We start from the raw sequence: 15,104 nt of genomic DNA on the forward strand, positions 1-15,104 counted from the left end.
CCTTCGTAATCATATAACACACAAAATGTACTGGAGGTTTTCAGTAGTTCATGGTTTTGATATAGAATAGATGGATAAACAATACATGTACTACTTAGATCCTGGAAGAAGAAAAGCTGGAGACATTTTTGAGTTGTTAAATTATTTCTTGCAATGATGGTGACTAAGAAGGATAAAAGAGATCCACAATTTTATTTTAGTCTTCTACAGTAAGGGAAATTGTAATAATATCTCAAAAAGTATGTTCTTAATATGAGCTACTTCTGGATCTTGGAAAGTTATAAATATTGCTGTTGACTTTTCAAGTAGTGCTGTAGGCCTATGCCTTTCTCAGTTTTTGTGAGCACATTAAGGGTCATTATTTTTGGCAAAAAGTAGAGTATAGCCAGCTAAATATAATTGTGATTTTGTGGGGGCCAGGAAGCATGAAGGGTGGTTGAAAGACTGCTATACACAATTAAATATAAACAGTTTCTCAAGCAGAAAATTTGAAGACTAAACACATTTACCTTCCAATATGCTTACCAAGTTTCCTACTGTAAGCACATTATTGAAATGGTCTGTCATTGGATAGTGCTCCATGGCCATGAAAAGAGTATTTAAGACAATACAGATGGTGATAGCCAGGTCAACAAATGGGTCCATCACGACCAGGTTGACAACATGTTTCACTTTTAACCAATATGGAGAACAGTCCCAGATTAAGAATATGTTGGAAAATTTATACCAACAGGGTGGGCATTTCTGCCTGGATTCTTCAAGTTCTAGATTAAGAAAAAAAAAAAAGAACCACCAAAAGGTGTATTTTATACACACACATTTATTTCATATCCACTAAACTTATTTTCAGTAATCAGCACATTTTTGTTACAGTGACAACCATTTTTGTACTTGTTAAAAAAATTAGTTTACTCTAAACCTCCCAAAGATATTTCATCAGACACACACATAGAGCCCAGGTAACGATGGGTAGTTTTTTGTCTTATACACTGACATTGTGGCTCAGTGCTTGACCTCAAGTTAAATGAGTGGTCTTTCATGTGACGTCTCAATGGGAACATGGTTTGGGGTGGTGTAGATATTGTGTGTGCAACCCTGTGTGAGTGACTCTACATTGTCAACCTCAGACTATGAGAGCTAGAATAGGGATTGATGTGAGCCAAGAATCATCTTTTTAGCTCCTTTTTATTTTGTGAAAATGACCTGCTCTTCCTCTACAATCTTGAGAGTACTTAGGATGAGGCTGAAAAGGGCTGTACTGCTGAAGTCTTAAACTAATGGAACAAAAAGAGGGTCACTATGACTAATGAGATTAGAAACCCCTAACAGAAATGCTTTGTTCTGCATTTTCAAAGAGTTGCTACACGGTTAGGAAAACATTCTTAGTCCCAGTATCACTCATTTTAAAATAAATTGTTAAGGCTTCTAGAATATCTGAGTAGATATAAGAAATAACAGCTCTTGAATTAGACTTACTGTCTTTTCATTAGAATGCACAACTCACAGATATATTTGTTTGAAATGAGACAATATAAGTTTGGTGAAAGGAAACGAAAATGGAATTTGTTACCAACCTTCTACTGTATTTGTTAGAATGCTGGCTATACTCATTGCTCGTTGCCTTTGGGAAGGATCTTCTAGAAAGTCCATGGAAATGTGGAAAGAACTTGACCTTCTCTTTCTCATTTCAGTTTCAGTGGTTGTTCCCTGTAAAAAAAAATGCTAATGCATTAAACAATTAATTTGAGCAATATGACAAGCAAACAACCAAATGGTGACAGTGAATTTCATGAAACACATGCATCATGCACTTTCATATTCAATTGGTGATGGCAGATATTTCTGACTTATTGTATCATTAGCCTGGAATGTTCAAACTGTTAACCATTTAGACATACAGCAAAAACCAAGATTTTAACTTCCTGATTTCATAATTTTATAAAATATGAAATAATTTTAATATAGTTGATAAAACTCTTAAGAGATATATTTAACAGTTATTACCCTTATTTCTGAACTAATAATAAAAGCCTAGTAACTTAAAAGTCCTACAAGTGATCAAGGCACTTGATTTTTGAGAAGGTAGCTATTTAATTTTAAGGAAGTATAAATGATTGCAATACACTTAGCTGCCATCTTATTTTCTGGACACAAGATGTAGATGGTCATTGACAACACAAACTCTATGTTAAAAAGAACACACACATGCTGCATGGACAACAGTTTCATCCAGGGTACCAAAGCAATAAGTCATCTAATTCTGACTTAGTCATGCCTCCTCATGCTGATATATTTCCAAGTGAGTAAACAGTGTAAGAAGAGGCAGCATCTGTTTAGAAATTCCTCATCTGTGTATACATCCACAAACACATAACATACCTTTGTACACAGACAATTATTTTATCTGTCTGTATTAATAATGTATTTGTGTCTCTTCATTTAGATTAATTTTGAGAAGACCTATATCAGCACTTTTTAGTAAGAAAAATATGAGTACTAGGAGTATTAAGGTAACAATGAAGCTATCTACTTAAGCACAGTGTTTTTGAAAATCTAAACTAAAGCAGAGATATTGAAGAATCCATTGGAAAGATTTATTATACACCCTTGACACTTAAACATAGAATCATTCATTTACTTATACCACAGCCTTAGAGAATGTCCTGCTCTCTAAATTCAGTGTGGGTATATAGCAAATCCTCCAACTGGAGGCAGTAATTATTGTGTCTAATCAATCCTTAGCACTTTTAATAAGTAAATGCATTCAGGTTTGTGCAGGAGACTGCTAAGGTTTTAAGCTTTAGTTGGTTAGTCTATTAAAGATATTACAAGATGCAGGTGCATTCACAGCATGACCAACCAGGAATCATTCTCAAGGTTGCCGTTCTGTAGAAACACTGGCTGGCGCAGCAATAGTGGGCCAGCCATGCCTGAACTATTTAAAACTTCCTTACATTGTCATCAGTAGCTGGCTTATCTATTATCACCTCTGGCAGAAGCTGTCCAACAGGCGATGTAGGAACTGAAGGTCCACCAACCAAGGAAACCACACCATTGCAATCCACAGTGCTGTGCATCTTCCCATTCGCTGGAAACACTGCCAGCATCCGGGATGACCTACTGGTCTGACTCAGGTTGCTGTTGCGTCTCTCTCCATGTCGTCGGGGCACAAACAAGGAATCTCTACGGCTCTCGTTATCCTCAAAGGTACTGTGCTCATCATCTGCGAAGTCGTTCTCAGATCCCACATCCTTTGCTCGCCCTCTAAAGCTGAAAAGGCTTGTTCTGCTATTTCGCCTTGGTGAAAATAGGGAGCCACGGATGCTCAGCAAAGACTAGAAGTTTGAAAGAGCAAACCAATAAAGTCATATTAATATGGCCCTTTGAATGTGATTTCATTTTGCAAGATTAGGTAGAAGGAGATTTCAGCATTCATAACAGAATATGGTTCATTCGTTTTGATTATCATTCTCATGTTATGTGCATTCACATTAAATTAAATTACCTTGATAAAAGAAGGTTTCTAGCCCTTGGGATTAAAGAATGAGGAGATAGATTGCAACCTTAACATATTGAAACACACACACACACGCGGAACCACCATTTCTCAAGTTCAAAGGGAAACATCCTCAGAATATGGCAATGGACGTGGTAAACATTCAGTGAACACTGGCACCATGACCTTAACAAGGCCACCTTGCTTTTTATGGATCTTGTCTTTCAAAAACTTTCAACACTCCTCATGATTTACTTTAGTCCACCTTTCTAAAATCACTTTAATTATTATTTCTTTTTCACCTATAAGGCATCGTATTGTTGGAACTTGAAGTTCATACTTCTGAAATTCAGAGTCATGTGCCTTTTGATCAAGTGTACCATGACTAATATTTTCAGAAGCATGCATGGTGACTTATAAAGAAGTTAGGAGGAAAAACAACATAAAATCATAAAATAACCTAAGGACATTCCTGATCAACTATCCTCACTTCCACATTTTTTTTTTCTTAAAAGTGCTGAGGATCAAAAAGATTAAATGTCATTAGTTGTAGACAAATATCAGCAGACAGTATCAGAATGACAATCCAGTTCTCCTGACTGTCAATTTGGTGTTATCTTAACTACACCGAGCTGTAGACTTACATATCTGTGGAGTAAAGTTTTTGCATAACTATGTGAAGAAGGGATGGGTTTAAATATAACACAACAGTGGTCGATTCAGTTGATAAAAATTCCTGAGTCCATTTTCTAATTCTCCCCCTCTCTCCCATGTTTTAATTTTCAACCGTGCATCAGTAAACTCAACAGTGCCATACCTGGTGTGGGGAAGAGTACCTCTTTTCATATGTCAATCGGTTCCCTTCAATGGAGAAGCGAAAACCTTTCCTCCTGATGCTGTCCTCAGATTCAGATTTTTGGAATTCATCCTCATCTTTCTCTTCCCCACCAGACTGCTCTTTCTGTTTTCTTTTCTTCCTCCGATTTCTTCTTTCCTTAGCACTCTTGGAACTCAACTTAGAGGCTTCAGATGAGCTGTCTGAGAGCCTGCCTGCTGCACTGGGCTCTCTGGAATGTTCTGAGGCAGTTGCCGTTGCTGCCTGCTATATTGAAGAGAAATAGTTTTAACATAGCACCTGAAAAGACTGTATCTTTCTTTGAAAGGGCTGAAGTATTTGCATGGCTTTTAAAAAATATATTGAACTGACTGAAGATCATCTCACAGAGAAGATTCTCTGCAAGCATAAGAGATTTTTTTTTTCTTTCCACCTAATGAAGGCTTTCAGAGATAATTTGGTTTTCTCCATGGTAACATTTATTATGTCTGTGTTAATGCCCCACAGACCACACATTCAAAAATATCCATCATGTATCAACAAGAAAATAAATTCATTAGTTTTTGGGATTTGATTTACTTTCAAAATTGGTATTTAATTAGTGTTGTTTTCTTTTCTCTGAAAAAGAAACTGGAGTATGGAAGAAAAGCTGATGAGTTTAAGGCAGGGGAATGGGATAAGGACCTGAGGTCCTTTCTCTAGTTATTGAAATTGGATTGTCCAATACCCTCAAAATATTATTAATCCTATTTATGGACAGTTACAAAATCCCTTTATCACCCATCCACAATATCCAGAAGAATGGGGAAGGAAGAATCAATAGTTTCTGCTGAGCAAGATAAGACATCCAGTTCTCCAAAAACTGTCCCCACCATCTTCAAATCAGTACTGGTTCTTAAGGAGCACATGGGCATGGAATAAAACAATGCTTTTTGATTATAGCTTGTACTGGTACTAAGTTGACACTTTTTTATTATTATCATTGTTCCCAGGGTAACCTTGATAAATTAATTACTCTTGCATATAAATTAATATTTCTGAAACAACTTTCTTCTTTAGTAAAGACAATAAGTTTGTATGCTAAACCGAAAGATGAGAGAGATAGGAGAGGCATTTTATGATTTATCACACTGTGAGGACTAACACTTCACTATAAAAACAAGTAATCCTTTTTAGATGGTCAGTCTCTGTAAGATTGGTAACATTCATATGTCTATTGGATGCTGCTATATCAGAGATCGTTATATTATTTGATCACTTCCTTATAAAGGTAATAAAGCAACCACGTTAAAAGCCAACATATTTTTAGTTAAAGAAAAAAGGAGACTATGTTTAAGAACTGGAGGAGCAACTCTTCATATGATAACCAATAATTTCTTGTTCTAAGAAAAGATGATTTTCTCCTAATGCCAGTTTACTCATTGAATAAAAGTCTGTCACTTGAAAATACCCCAAAATAACATTTTCCCTTTACTTTGAGAATCTTAAGGTGATTAAAATAGCATGAGAGAGTTCTATTGTGATTATTATTATACACATCTCAAAATAAATAAAATAATTAAACTAAATAAAAGTAAGTGGATGATCAAAATATAGAAATCATTATTAATTCCTCATATCACCACCTGCCCTTAGGTACTCACTTTCTCTTCAATATTATTGTAACAATCAGAACAATAAAAGGTCAGTGCCATAAGACAGGGCAGCTTTACCTGAGCTGCCTCCTGTTGCTTTCTAAGCTGTTCGATCATCTGCTGAAATTCGGCCTCTTTCTGTTCTGCTTCTTCCAAGGTGGCCTGATTCTGTTCCTCGTAGGCCATGGCCACCACAGCCAGGATCAAATTTATTAGGTAGAATGAGCCCAAGAAAATGACCAACACAAAAAATATCATGTACGTTTTCCCAGCAGCACGTAATGTCTGCAAACAAAAATATCAGAATTATTTCTCAATATTATTTCACTAAGTGGTGGCTTCAACTTTCAGTTTACTTGTGTGTTTAGCAAAACTCAGATATAAATAGTAATTATGTTGGTCATAGCACCCTGTACTTTTTTTTATTGTTTCTTTATCTTCAGCTTCTTCCTTCTCTCCTAGCTTATGCATTCACACTATGATTTCTAGGGGAGAATTTTTGTATTCACCAAGAATGAAACAGTCAATAAAATGCCATGGAGTCCTCCATTAAAGATCTGAGCCTTAAGGAAAGTCAAGGAAGAGACCAAAGTTATCTTTCTATATCTGCTTCTTCATTTTCATTACTTCCCACCTGAGGGATAATATTTGAGGGGGTAGATAGGGCTGAAGGGAGAATGTGCCTTCTGTTTAGGACAATCTGTGTCTGAGAAGGGTCGGGAACAGCTTTTCAGCCAAGAAGAAATGGGAGAGAATTGCAATCCTTGCCATCACTCTGCTCAATATGTGTTATAATCAATAGGATAGAGGAACTCAAGTCTCGTTTCAAGTTCTGCTCTTTCTACTATATTATCCTCCAGTTTTAATTTCATAACTCAATTGGTTTTCTTGTATACTTTTACTTAAATGGAGAGTGTGGCTCTTTAGTTTCTCACCAGTTGATAAAGATTTTCCCAGAAGTCCTGAGTCATTAGTCGAAACAAGGACAAAAAAGCCCAACTGAAGGTATCAAAGCTTGTGTAGCCATAATTGGGATTTCTACCAGCTTTCACACACATATATCCCTCTGGACATTGGCTGCAAGTGGGATAAAAGAAAGTATTACAAGTCGTTCTGCTGCCTTTTTACTCTGATACTATGCTATAATATTGCCTAGTCAGAAAGATTTGGTATTTCAAAATAAAAGTTTGATAAATAAGTAACTAATCTATTTCCCAACTTTTGACTGCATATAGTCTTATTAGCTACTTGGTGTCATCATTAAAATATGGTGCAGCGTTTCTAATAAATAATTTTTGTTGATAATTTGCATTTTCAACATCTCCATTTCATTTTTACTACTATGGAGTCTCCAGAGTTTATAGCTCAATATACTTATCTAAAAGAAACAACATTGTTATTATTATATACGTCTAGAAAAGTAGGAACAGGATTACTCCTCTTTTTGTATTTTTGCTGTTATATACAGTAGATGTTTAATAGATATATTTCTCTTTTTTTATACTTTTATTTGAAGTTCAGGGGTATGTACATGTACAGGTTTGTTATATAGGTAAATGTGTGTCACGAGGGTTTGTTGTGTAGATTATTTCATCACTGAGGTATTAAGCCTAGTACCCACTAGTTATTTTTCCTGATCCCCTCCCTCTTCCCACCTTCCACACTTTGGTAGGCCCTAGTGTGTGTTGTTCCCTATATGTGTCCATGTGTTCTCATCATTTAGCTCCCACTTATAAGTGAGGACATGTGGTACTTAGTTTTCTGTTCCTGCAATAGTTTGCTAAGGATAATGGCCTCCAGTTCTATCCATATCCCTGCAAAGGACATGATCTAATTATTTTTTATGGCTGCGTGGTATCCCATAATGTATATGTACCACATTTTCTTTATCCAGCCTATCATTGATGGACATTTAGGTTGATTCCATGTCTTTGCTATTGTGAATAGTGCTGCAGTGAACATACGTATGCGTGTGTCTAAAAGTATTACTTCTTGTTTTAGAAAACATAAATCTTACCTAATATTTACATAATCTCATACTTTATCAAAAACCTTACATATAGCAAATTAATGTCAATAAAATTAGTTGGCTGTTGTCTTCAGTTTCTATAAAAAGAGAGAAAAGATACACATATGTATGTGTACATACAAAGATACACAGATACACACAAATTATTGACTTACCCTGCATCAGAGCTATTTCCACATAGTAGTGCATCTAAAAAACCCTCCAGGAAATAATGATATCCTATTTGAAAAAAGAAAGTCATATGATGAACATTTGCATTGTTAAAAACACTAAAATGAGAACAGGAAGGTCAGGTTCTACTTTTAAGTTTATTGAGTAATTTTAAATATATAATTCATTCAAAGGCACAAGTATTTGTCTCTTCTCCCTCCAAATTCTAGATATTCTATCTAGATACTTTACAGTGCAAAGTATTTCTTCATTATGAAGAAATGGCATTAAATTGGAAACAGTGCAAAGATACTTTACTATAGACACTTTACAGTGCAAAGTATTTCTTCATTATGAATGTAAAGTTAGTGATAATGACAGGTACTAACATAATCTTTCAAAAAGGTATTAGTGTTTGTTCACCATTCTCACGAAAAAAATTCATTCAGTAAAAATAGACAGGAATGACAGGAATTTCTTTGTTTTCACAAAACAGCCACATATTTCAAAATAAAAGAATAGTATATTTTCTGGTCCTTCTATATTTTTAACACTATACATTTTAATAATTAAGTATAACTTATATTCTCACATTTTCCAGAATATAGGCAACTTATAGTAAAATATGCATAAATCATATCAACAACTGAAATGAAAGCAATTTTAAAAAGTCTTAAATACTAAAGCTAAAATAATGACTGTAGGTGAACACTACATTCTCTCAAAGATTCCTGTTTCTTGCAAACTCCTTGGCTTCTTGCAACGTCCAGTTCTTCTATAACTTTTTCCTTGGTATTTTCAACTTTCTTTCTACTAAATATTGACATAATGAAGAACTCCCCTCACTGTGCTACCAGTAACCTGTATATACTTGAATTATTCTTAGGATGACACTACTATATTGTAATTATTTATTTACAAATATTCCTTCTAGAAAGTCCTGATCATTAATTATTTCTATATTAGTGTTTGTTTGAGACCAGGTAGCCTTTCTGTAAAGTTTATTGAATTAATAAGTAAATAAAAGACAAAAAAAGAAAAACATGGAATTAAACAATCAATGTTGGATTTTGTAAGAAGATATATTTTCTAGATGCTAAGTTTTCTGAGGAATTTATTCCATACATAGTTCCGTACAGGACACAGAAGCACATAAGGAAAAATATCATTTTTATTTCTAATATTCTGACTTCCTTGAACCTAGACAGGAAAGTTGACATAGTATTTCCTAACTTTCAATTAAAATTAAACAAAGAGAAAGGACTATAATAGTTTCTGGATGAATTTTTGATATCTCATATTTATAAATGAAGTTTTGCCCATTAAATTCAATGATCTAACCTTAATGATCAGCCTTAACCTGAGGAAAATATAATTTTTCAGTTATAATATTTATCTTTAATTTTAATAAATTTAATTTTCTATTACTTTCAGAAATGAACCATTTTATTTATATTTGCATTTGGTTTAAAATAAGAACCATAGATGTTTAGAGCTGAAAATGACCTCAGATATTACTTATTTATTTTACTTCAAGTATTGGAAAAATGCAGTCCAATAAATTTTCCCTAGAGAGAATAAACCCTAAATAACCCTCATAGTCAGTATTTTGAACTTAGATAAAACAAACAAACCACAGATTTCAGGGAGCTGGTGATTGAAGTGGACCTACTGGCATCGTATCAAGTGAATAAGGAACATTTGTGTATTGCTCAGACACTGTTCTTAATCTAAAGATTGACAACTAAAGATTTACAACTAAATCTAAAGATTTTCAACTGTTTGTAAATTATTTATTAGCATATCACTGAATGTCATGGAAGAGTTTATTCGTATCAACCCAAGGTATTTTCCAGATTTATAACTATAAGAAGACACTGATTAGTACTTGCTTTTTAAACTATGCTATCATTACTTTCATAAATATCGAACAGCTAGTAACTTTCTGTAATTAATTCTGTTTGTTCCACACAGTCATTGAAGTTTTCTTTTTTTCCAAAATATTATTCATCACCTTAAAATAATAAAGATACACTATATTCAAGAACATCTAAAATCTAAGTTGTATAGGTTTAATGTTTTTCCTTAAAAAGGACTTTTTCTTTTCTTATTAATCATGTTCTAACTCTCCTTGCTTTTGAAATATCACTACTGGCAGATTCTAAAATTAAAGAGAGAGGAAACTTACACACTTTTTATTGTCACTTTCAAAAGAGAAAGGGTATTAGCACAATTATTATTTGTGAGACAGAGTCTTACTCTGTCACCCATGCTGGAGTTCAGTGGCATGATCATGGCTCACTGTAGTCTTGACCTCCCAGGTTCAAGTGATCTTCCCATCTCAGCCTCCTTAGTAGCTGAGACTATAGGTAAATGCTACCACACCCAACTCATTAAAAAAGTATATATATATATATATATTTTTTTTTTGTAGAGAAGGGGTCTCACTATGTTGCCCACACTGGTCTCAAACTCCTGGCCTCAAGTGATCCTCCAGCCTCAGCCTCCCAAAGTGCTAGGATTATAGGTGTGAGCCACTGCACCCAACTAACATTTTCTATTACTGTCTCCTGAAGCTTTATTAACTGTAATTTTCTTCTTTTTGATGTAATACTACTTTTTAAATATAAGAATAAGATTTACTTTTAGGTATCACTTTATTTCCTTAAGGTAATAAAATAATCTATTAAACTATAACACTCTGAAGCCACGCATTACCTCCATTATTTTCCCCAGTGTACTATACAGTTTCTGATACATAAAAGACGTTGTGTAATTAATGTATAATGAGTTATATTTGCATAGTACTGTAGAATTCGCAAAGGGCATTCACATATTTTATCTCCTTTCATTATATAATTACCACAGGAAGAATGTATAGCAACCAAGGATCCTAGGAAAATTCTTCCTAGCTGAATTCTTCAGCCTTCTAAATGATGATACAATAGAAAGTGGCATTTAGGAGTCAAAACTAGAGTAGTTATGAACAAAATTGTTAAATGTATGTGTAAGCCATTGATAAGGTGATTAACAAAATTCTTCTTTTAGTTCCAGAAATATAAATAATCTATTATTTAAAATCCAGGGGATAGAAATACCAAATAAAATATAATTTTAAATATTGTTAAATAGTTTGATTAGGTAATTTTCTAAAAGATCACGTCTTGTTACGTAATCATTTAAAAATATTTTTCATGCCTAGATGGAAGGCACATTAGCAATGAAAAGACTAAATATACATGATAGTAATTCTTTTTTAGAGGGTGTTTTATTTATTTCATTAGTTTTAAATTTTAAATTTTAATTTTTGTGGGTACATGGTAGGTGTTTCTATATATGGGGTACATGAGATGTTTTGATACAGGCCTGCAATGTGTGCTAATCACATCATGTAAAATGAGATATCCAGCCCCTCAAGTATTTATCCTTTGTGTTACAAACAATCCAATTCTACTCTTTAAGGAAATGTACATAACAATAATTCTTACTTGAATCTTGAATATATGACTTCCAGTCAAACTCAAAGACAGTTTCATTTATAAGTGTACCATTGTAATTCACAGTTATATTCTTTTCTATACTATGTTCCTCCAAGGAAGCATTGGTGGGAGGCCATTGTATACATTTATTCCTCAGGTTGCCCATGAACAGCTGCAGCCCAATTAGAGCAAATACGCTCAGACAGAACACAGTCAGGATCATTACATCTGAGAGCTTCTTCACAGACTGGATCAGGGCTCCCACAATGGTTTTCAGGCCTGAAAGAAAGAAGTCTATTACTATGAAGACTTAACACATGTGAAATAATAAAAGCTTCACACAATTTTCTTGAAAACATAGATTTCATTCATAAATCCAAGAATGTTTGCAACGCTAGTGGAGAAGCAACACTTCATGGAAGGGGAAGAACTTATGAAGATAAACTCCAGAAATGTAATGATTTAAACAATGAAATGAAGATTCATATCCCATTATGTCGAGATAGAGTAATGGAAGGTTCATGTTCTTCATGGAGCCTATATTAAGGAAAGGGCCTTGTCTTTTTCCTTTTTGCTACTGAAACTTGTCTCACATTTTCATTAGGGTCAGGGGTCAGTTTTATAACAAAATACCTGAATAAATATTTTTAAATTCCTATTTATAAGTAGGAAAGATTTTGCTGTACAACTGAAAATGGTCTTCAGTATAATTGTGCCTTAAGATAATAGATCCTCCATGCAGACTACACTGTTCTTTATTGTCTTATTCCCTTCTCTTTTGTTAGCAAAAAACTTAGAAGATTTGCATTGTATACACACAGTCATTAATGACTCTAATGAATAAGAAATTACAGATTGGTACATTTAAAAGGGAGCAAATTCTCGATAAAACTAACATGGTGGAAAAAAAAAAAAAAACCCATGATATTTGTAAGTGCAAATCACCTTGACCTCAAATTACAGTATCTCACATAAGACATTGTTAAACTCCAAGGCTGATAAAGCTTACGTCTAAACAATAAGAATCATTTTCTTTGAAACACCTAGTCTTATGATTCCTGATTTTCTGTAAAACTGAATGTCAAGCAAAGAGAAGGATGCTGAATCACATGATGGGTCCATCTCGTTGTCTAACCTTGCTCTCACCTGGAATGACTGAAATCGTCTTCAATGCTCGGAGAACTCTGAATGTTCTCAATGCCGAGACATTGCCCAGGTCCACAAACTCTGTGACGTACCTGTAATAGGGAGTTCACACACAAACACAATAACAGGATACAAAGAAAAAGCTGTAGGTACAAGGAGCCTATGCTTTACTCTAATCACTTCTTACCTGGAATTACAGAAATAGTTTTCAAAGCTCTCAAGACTCTGAAAGTGCGAAGAGCTGAAAAATTGCCTAGGTTTACAAATTCTGTTACAAACCTGTAGAATTAAATCAGAATTATTCAAGATTTTAGCAGGATTTATATTACTTGCATGGGTCTTTTATAAAGACCTTCTTGGTGATTTTAAATGATAAATATTATAAGTGGCAAATCAGGAATTAGATTCCATCAATCCTTTGTTCACATAATTTAAGGCCATTAGCTAAATGTAAACTTCATAAAGTAGGCACCCTTGTTGTCACTCTGGAAAGCAATGCAACCAACATCATGTGTAACTTGTAAAAAGAAAGTAAATCTTGGCTATGGTTTAGGGTTTTAGTCAGAAAAAAATATATGAAATCACCCAACAGAAATTTAGGCATTAAAAGGCAATTTGCCTTACTGCTTTTATATATGAGATAAGATTTTCCTAGTGTAACTTTTAAATAAAAGTTAAGCAAATTAAGAACAATACTTTATGAGGGTCCAATGCTGCCCCTATTATTATTGCCATTTTGTTCTTAAGAAATAGAAGTCCTGTAGGCCTTTTGAGCTGTGGCCAGAGAGCCTAGCAAAGAATTGGCCCAACCTGATCAGATAGGAAATTAAGACGAGACATTCGGAGTCCTGAGTATATCAGTGCCACCTCTCCTGCTCCTATCCGCTACATCACAACTGTTAGAGGCCAAAAAATCAGCTCCTGAAGGAAGGATGAGGGTGTTGTTGGGCTGCCTCCTTCTACACCCTACTTTCACTTAGTCTGGAATGGTTTTCTATTATTGTTCTGGGTCTCTTCCTGAGGAAGTTTGCCACTAGAAAAAAAAGCATGGGGGTGCATAAACTGTACATATTACTGAGTGGATATGAATAGGAGATAAGGATAAGGAAGTTTCTGTTCAGACTAAAGAGATGAAGAGAGCCATAAAAGGAAAGAAGAAAGAAAAGGGGTCAGGAGAGAAACAGAAAGAGGCAGAGAGAATGTATTCCTCTACAGGTCTTAGAAATCAGTAATTTAATATATTAAAAACATAATATTTCAAGTATCTTCTTTCTTCTCTTAGTTTGATTTGTCAGATCGTTTTGATGCTAGTAGATACTTACTTTCGATTATTCTACCAAACCAATAAAAGAAGCTGTGTGTAATATGAGCAAGGTCATTGCAAATTTGTGTAGCCAATAGAACTGTTTTGTGGCTGTAATTTTTAAAGTGATTTTCACAGATGTATTACAAATATGCTTGTGTTTTGACATTAGATTGTGTGTGTTCATATGTGTTTGTGTGTGTGTGTTTGTGCATGTGTGTGTGGAAGAGTGGCATATGTGAAATTTTCTGACAGATGCTACGTGTGAAAATTGTAGTTCTCAACTACTGCAAAGCCTTCATGCTATAGTGGAATTCCACTTAGACCTTTGTTGTGCTAAATTGAAATCCAGAGTTTGAATGTATAAATCACACCAAAATATTCTACAGGTAAAGCAAGCCTATTCTTAAAAGCATAAGCACTGATGGAAAACCAAACTATGTTCTCTCTTAAAGTTTCAAAAAAGGCACTTACGCAAAAGTAATGACAGTGAAATCGAGCCAGTTCCATGGATCCCGAAGGAAAGTAAAATCTTCTAAACAGAATCCCCTTGCAATAATTTTTATAAGTGATTCAAAAGTATATATTCCTGTGAAGGTGTATCTGAAAACGAGCATCCAAAAAATTTGATAAAGTAATAGTGTTTTTTCATAGCATACCAATTTCTTATCACTCCATCAGTGGAATAGATAAATACTAAAAAAGAAAACTAAGCAGATGGATTTTATTTTCATACAAATGAAACGTAGCCCTAAATTTAAATTCAACTTCCTAACACAAAGAGTTGTTTTGTAAAGTGTCTTAAGAGCAGTGTGAGAAATACAAGGTACATGAAATCTATTTAGCCGTTGTCTGAAATGTCTTGGTATTTACGTAAATACAGTCTCCTGAGAAATATTTAGTATGCTTACATGATGGAATAGCCAATCAATAATATTACAGAAGCATGAAATGATTTTCTTTTAGGGAAAAAAATCTCAAGTTTAATGGTGTTCTAAGAATGAGAGGAAATTGACAAATTAGAATGTCTTC

The 15,104-nt window shown here is 34.2% G+C and overlaps 1 protein-coding gene across 5 annotated transcripts in view; it reads right to left on the minus strand.

Moving 5' to 3' along the window:
- SCN1A (sodium voltage-gated channel alpha subunit 1) overlaps positions 1-15,104 on the minus strand; it is a 148,812-nt gene that overhangs the window by 51,802 nt on the left and 81,906 nt on the right. For 2 of the 5 annotated variants that reach the window (XM_009237789.4, XM_054549430.2), the window contains 10 exons: positions 14,547-14,675; positions 12,770-12,861; positions 11,633-11,902; positions 8,150-8,213; positions 6,901-7,042; positions 6,044-6,250; positions 4,314-4,598; positions 2,955-3,335; positions 1,575-1,707; positions 526-764 (listed from right to left, as the gene is read on the minus strand). In XM_009237789.4, the coding sequence (XP_009236064.1) occupies positions 526-764; positions 1,575-1,707; positions 2,955-3,335; positions 4,314-4,598; positions 6,044-6,250; positions 6,901-7,042; positions 8,150-8,213; positions 11,633-11,902; positions 12,770-12,861; positions 14,547-14,675 (1,942 nt within the window). The remainder of the gene's footprint in view (positions 1-525; positions 765-1,574; positions 1,708-2,954; positions 3,336-4,313; positions 4,599-6,043; positions 6,251-6,900; positions 7,043-8,149; positions 8,214-11,632; positions 11,903-12,769; positions 12,862-14,546; positions 14,676-15,104) is intronic. The other 3 variants (XM_009237791.4, XM_054549431.2, XM_009237790.4) reach the window with 3 other exon arrangements.

The sequence above is a fragment of the Pongo abelii genome, chromosome 11 (genome assembly GCF_028885655.2).
Source record: "Pongo abelii isolate AG06213 chromosome 11, NHGRI_mPonAbe1-v2.0_pri, whole genome shotgun sequence".
NCBI lineage: Eukaryota > Metazoa > Chordata > Mammalia > Primates > Hominidae > Pongo > Pongo abelii.